Below are 6,462 nucleotides of genomic sequence, written 5' to 3'. Positions count from 1 at the left end.
TGCAGGACTGTGACATTAACACGAGCAGAGGCTCAGACTGCTGAGCTCTGAGAGGAAAATGGAGGATTGGTGCTGTCTTAAAAGGGTTCTACCCTACATGTTTTTCCCCTTTTCCTCCCAGCAAAAAAATAAATAAATTGCAAAAGGTGGTGGAACAGCCTTGAAGCAAGGCCCCTATCCCAAAACACTGAGAGCCATGTCTCATGTCCGTTTACTGTACAGCCACAGCTTCCCAACGAGGAGCAAAAGGCACTTGTCCCCACACACCCCCTTTGACCCTGTGCCTGTGGAATTGGCACACACACACACACACGCACACACACGCACACACACACACACACACACACACACACACACACACACACACACACACACAGGTTCAGCCTGTCGCACGGCTCTGATCTTCAAACACAACCACAGCTCAATCCCCTAGTGCACCCAGAACTAGATTAAAGCCCCAAAATGGGTAGAAATAGCTGAATCACTACCCCACCTCTAAAAGGCCAAAGAGAAGGGGCACTGTGTGCATTCTGATGCTAGAATGATATTTTGGAATGGCCAATGCAACTGTCTGGTATGATAATTGTTTGAAAACAATGGCAGTTTGAAGTAAATATGCCAGCTGCAAGCAACGTGTCTGCATTGATATTTTGTGCCCTTCTACACAAATGATGATGAATCTCATTTGCAAGTTTAAGTGCAGAGGAAACCCCACAGGGTTGATTAGGGGCTGGTGAGGTGTGTACTGTGCGGGAGCTGATGTGGTATTGCATTGGTAAAGAAGGGGAGGGGGATGGGTAGTGTGTCTGTTTTCAGTAGTTAATTTTCAGGGAGCCAGACTCTTTACCTCACAAATGTAATGCCCGGTGAGGAAGCTTAATTAAATCCACTTCCAGCCTCAGGCACTATTATGATTGGTTGTGAATAATGCAAATGAAGCCATTTAGAATAAACCCAGTACATACCTCCTCACCCCCCATGCCCTCTCCTCAAAAAGTGTGGAGATTTGATGAATCATAACTTTTTTAAGGTGCTTGGAAATATGTCCATCTTTTTTGTTTGGGTGTCTTTATATGTTCCCAGTTGTAAACCCCCTAACATTACATGCGGTATCAGTGTTGAATCAGAAACTGTCTTATATACAGCCTCTGTCTTTGAATGTGGCAGAGCGGAGGTGCATGTACGTATATGGTCTTAACTTCTTGGATCACTTTTGGTTGCATCACAAGGCAGGGATATCCATTTGCATTTTATTTCTGCAGAGCCATGGCTGGTCTATTTCTTTAGTAAATATGGTTATTTACCAACTTCTCTTTTCCACTTGTATTTTTTACTCTCCCCTTGATATGAATAACTTATCTTTTTTTTCCAGAATTGCATGTCTTCCCTCACTAAGTGAACACTTGTTTTAGATATTGTGAGAGGGCAGTGTTGAACGCTCACAGTAGTGGTCAATTTCACCAAATACTCAAAGCAGCAAATTATGCAACTTAATAGTTAAATGTTGAGATGGCGCTGTTTACTTCTTGTCTAGGAATGTTCCCATTCCATGCTGTGTGTTGTATGATGGATCTGAAAATAAGACGGCTGGTAGTGAATGAATACTCCATCTCCTCGCTAGGTAACGTGTTAAGCCCTCTAACCAATGAGCTGGCTGGGTGGAGAATGACAACAGATGCCTTCTACCCCCTACGCTCTGTAATCATGATTCACAGTAGATCTGTCATGTGATACCTGTGTGTGGGGCAGGTACCTTCTGCCTTTCTGGAGTGTCGGAGTGACGAGAAGACTGATATTGCCTGGCCTTGTGGTTGGAAATGTCAGATGCCAGAAGCTGATGAAACTGTTGGATGTGTCACCTGAAATGCACAGCCACAGCTTCCTCTCTTGTCTCTGATTGGCTATTGAGCCTGAGTAGTGTCCTGGTAGTCATGGTTTTCTTTAGAGCTGGCTCTTGGATAGATCTGACTTTATTAATACATCAGATTCATCCCACGGAGAGTCAAATATATTTGAAAATGTAGACAAATTTCAGATTTATTTAGGCCAACCAATTATTTCAATCTTAACTTACTGATGATAACTGATAATACATTGTATGATAATACATTATTGATATTTGCATGTATACCGGCTCAGATTCTCATTTTCTTGCCCATTGTCTGTTCATACATAAAATGGAAACTGAAATGATTCCTTGATTATTGAAGTCCACACATGCCAGGGCTTTATTAAGATGCAGGGGGAAGTAAAATTGCCAATCTGAGCCATAATGTATGCAATTGTGAGTATAGCCTAAACACTAACAACAGGCAAAGGAATATGTTTACTCCCGTGTTTACATTCCAGTGATGCGTGAAATGGGTTATAAAATGCACTTCATTCATGAGTCTGGGTATATTTTCACATGCCAAGCAGAATTATTATAAGGTACATATTAGCCTGTGTCATAAAGACTCCTTCTACCAAGTGGGTCAGATGTGGTCAATGTCCCTCCCGGGCATAATTGATATAAGCAGTCAGTTGTAGGCTTGTTTTGCATCTCTGTCTAGTACAATTTATATTTAATTCTAATGACTCCCCAAACATTTTCTAATGTTTTATGAATGAACATTTTGCATCCCATGCTTACACACACTACTTTTTTACTGTCACACATTATATGTTTGAATGATCTGAACTGCAGCATTGATCAGATAGACAGTCCAAATAAAGGAGTTAAACATTTTTGCTACTTGACTTATGTTTGTGGTGTCATTCTTACAGTTCCTTTCCCGACTCAGTACAACGGGACACTTTATAACAGCATAATGTCACATTATATTGAAGGGATAAGATAAGTAAGCCACTCAATAAAATTCAATTTTGTTGTGCATATCATCTCAGTCAGAGCAGATGTATTTAAGAAAGATGTATTTAATATGTATATATGCTTCTGAGGTCAGTGCATTCCACGTAGCCAAGTCAGGCAACGTCTGGAGACTATCCAACTGACATATTGGCAGACTATGTCCTCTGACTGCCAGCCACACAATGATTCTGATACATTTAATATATTAGCATTTTTGCCCCATCTCTCATGCTAATTGAGCTTGCATTATGCAAAGCAATGTTCAACCTTAGTTATGCTGTGTCCTTGGTTGAGGTGCTTTGTAATTCTTTTGAGTGAACATTCCCTTTCTACTGCTGCTGTGTCTTTCTGGGATGTTAAGACTAAAAGAAGAGACTGCTTTCAGAAAGGGCTCAAATGATGTTGAGCTTTTATTTTGAAGATCATTTTCACTTCCGGGTTGGGTATTTTTCTTCCTCTTCCTGGTTTCAATATTGCTAATTAGCTTTGTGAAGAGCCGAAAGTGAGAACGTTTCTGAGGTAGGCCGATGTACATTTATGTTGGGAATTATGCAAATATTTGGTTACACGATATAACATCATGTCGTGAAGATATGCAGAGGATCAATTAGCATTTGAAGTTGTTAGACACATACAGACAGACAGACCGTGGTAAGGCTAGCTAAGCTACAGTCCTGTTGATTGTTGTGATCGTTGCTGGTAGCATAGGGTTAGGGTTAGGCATAACACCGAGAACTGTTCTGAAGAAAAGAACAAGTTCAGATACAGAGAGGACAGTTACGTCCTGGCAACGTTAAGTAGCCGGCTTCCTTTGCATCCATCTAGCCGACGTTTACAGGCTTTTGTGTATCTAGTGACACTTGTTTCTCTACTACTAGTAGACTAGGACGTTACTAGGTAGACCTCGAAACACACTAGCCTACTACTCATCCGGCACGGGCAGCTCTTTATTTATTTATTTATTTATTTTTGAAGTTGAGAGTCCCGACAGCCGTAAAACCTTGCTTAATCCAAACGATAAAGTTGTCGGTGTTCTTACACAATCTCTTATATGTAAAGATAGATAATAAGTTTGCTCATACAGACACTGTTTCACCATAACACACACACACACACACACACACACACACACACACACACACACACACACACACACACACACACACACACACACACACACACACACAAAACATGTGTTAATAATTTCATACTAAATGCTACAACTAAAAACATTTTTGTTTTCATTCTAGCCCCGAAGTAAATGACAGCAATGCAGAGGAAATGATATTGACAGCCTGTGGAAAAATTCTGGATGAGAAGCTTTCTGCTGAGAACAGACTGCAACCACAAATCATCAGTTAGCTTACCGTTTACTAGCGGTGGACCCCTCACTGCAATTACCAATTATTTAAGCTCATCATTTAGGCTAAACTGTCATGTCTTTACCAAAAGAGTCAGGTGACCGTGGAAAAGACAGGGAGCGTGGCGCCCGCCCCAAGGTGAGACAGAGCCGATCTGAGGAGAGAAGGGACGCCGGTGGGGGGCGAAAGGGAGGACGAAGAAAGAAAAAAGGCCTGACGTCCCAAGATCCAGCCATGGAGCGCCCTGTCAGTGATGGGTTTCAATATGGGGAGCTGCTAAGTGATCTGGAGTCCAGAGACCGATGCTCCTCCTCACCTCTGAAGGAGTGCAGCAGACAGTGGCAGGGCTTGGAGGCTACAGCTTCACCGGGTCAGGGCAGGGGATCAGCCAGACTGGCTCAAGGGACGGGAGGCGCAGTCTCTGAGATGTCACCACCCAGTGAGGCTGAGGGCAAGGGGCCAGCAGGTGGCAGTCGCACATTCCGCCAAAAAATCCAGGATGCCATGGGGCAGTGCTTCCCCATCAAGACCCACAGTGCATCATCCACTCCACAGGTTGTCCTTATACCTTCAGCTGCAGCTGCTTCCTCGCGCCGCAAGATCCACCTCACTGAGCTCATGCTGGATGACTGTCCCTTCCCTGCTGGCTCGGAGCTGGCACAAAAGTGGTACCTCATTAAGCAGCACACAGCCCCCATTTCCCAACCACCTCTGCTGGACTCCCCGGTGGTCAGTAGCAGTGCCTCATCCCCCTCGGCCCCGGCTTCTGTGGTGGAGGACGTGGACGATAGGTTGCGAGAGCGCAGGCGCATAAGCATCGAGCAAGGTGTTGAGCCGCCGCCCAATGCAGAGATCCACACGTTTGAGGTGACGGCTCAGATAAACCCTCTCTACAAGCTGGGCCCCAAACTGGCACATGGTATGAATGAGTTGACAGGGGACGAGAGGGCTACCATCCACCAGCAACAGCAGCTGCTCCTCCAGAGGCAGCAGCAGCAGCACCAGCTGCTCCTGCAGAGCTGGGTGGACACCCTTGATGAGGTGGTGGCCTCCTCTGCCTCCTCTGCCTCAGTCCCTGTCCCGTCCTGTGATGTTGTCACTGAACCTGCGGTTGACCCAGATGTCCCAGCTAGCCAACCACCCGCGAGAGCTGTCCTCCCACAGACAGAGTGTCCCAAACCCCAGGACGGCTATCGCATTCACACTCAGATAGATTACATCCACTGCCTGGTCCCCGACCTGCTCCAGATCACCAACCTGCCCTGCTACTGGGGTGTGATGGACCGCTATGAGGCAGAGACACTGCTAGAGGGCAAGCCCGAGGGCACCTTCCTGCTACGTGACTCTGCCCAGGAAGACTACCTCTTCTCTGTCAGTTTCCGCCGCTATGGCCGCTCGCTGCACGCACGCATCGAACAGTGGAACCACAACTTCAGCTTCGACGTGCACGACCCTAGCGTGTTCCATGCGCCCACGGTCACGGGCCTGCTGGAGCACTACAAAGACCCCAACTCCTGCATGTTCTTTGAGCCTCTGTTGTCCAACCCTATCCACCGCAACCAGCCTTTCAGCATGCAGCACGTCTGCCGTGCGGTCATCAGCAGCCGAACCACCTATGATGGAATCAATGTGCTGCCCATCCCCAACTCCCTGAAGAAGCACCTGAAAGAGTACCACTACAAGCAGAGAGTACGTGAACGGAAAATGGACACCGGGTGGGAATAAATAAGGCACTTCAGGTGGAAGTGAACTAACATTACACACTCAGGGTTCGACATTAACGGTTGCCCGATTGCCCGGAGCAAGTAAAAAATGTACCGGGTTTGTTTGCGCGACAGCGCTGCCTGATCCTGGATCTGTGCATCGGTGTGCAGGAAGAACAACAGACGGCGCCACACCAGACTAGATGATCGTGGAGTGAAGATATTATTAAAGCTCGCTGATCGACATGTGTCTGGCGATCAGCGCGTACGCTTAAATAATATCTTCACTCCACGATCATCTAGTCTGGTCTGGCGCCTGCGCCGTCTGTTGTTCTTCCTGCACACCGATGCACAGATCCAGGATCCAGCAGCGTCGTTGCTGTCTCGCAAACAAACCCGTATTTTTTTTTTACTTTCCTTTGGCAAGTATTTTTTTTTAAATTTCGAACCCTGACACTACAGCTAACACATCATGGAAGCATGATGGGGGGGGGGGGGGGGGCGGCCTTAACGGACAATACGGCGTTGACTCACTCCACTAGCTTCC

The 6,462-nt window shown here is 46.1% G+C and overlaps 2 protein-coding genes across 2 annotated transcripts in view; both read left to right on the top strand.

Moving 5' to 3' along the window:
* Window positions 1-1,258, top strand: part of samd4b (sterile alpha motif domain containing 4B) — an 11,698-nt gene extending 10,440 nt beyond the window's left edge. Inside the window, exon 13 of the mRNA XM_080527799.1 lies at window positions 1-1,258. This exon is cut by the window's left edge and continues 294 nt beyond it. The gene's annotated coding sequence lies outside the window, so the exon portion shown is untranslated.
* Window positions 1,259-4,287: 3,029 nt separating this feature from the next.
* Window positions 4,288-5,937, top strand: socs9 (suppressor of cytokine signaling 9; the record flags this gene model as incomplete). Its single annotated transcript, XM_080526740.1, has 1 exon — window positions 4,288-5,937. One exon carries the CDS (start codon window positions 4,288-4,290, stop codon window positions 5,935-5,937), a length of 1,650 nt encoding a protein of 549 aa, XP_080382866.1.
* Between the last annotated feature and the right edge of the window lie 525 nt (window positions 5,938-6,462).

The sequence above is a fragment of the Nansenia antarctica genome (genome assembly GCF_963989245.1).
Source record: "Nansenia antarctica genome assembly, chromosome: 3".
Taxonomy (NCBI): Eukaryota; Metazoa; Chordata; class Actinopteri; order Argentiniformes; family Microstomatidae; genus Nansenia; species Nansenia antarctica.
This window is presented reverse-complemented; position numbering and strand designations above follow the sequence as displayed.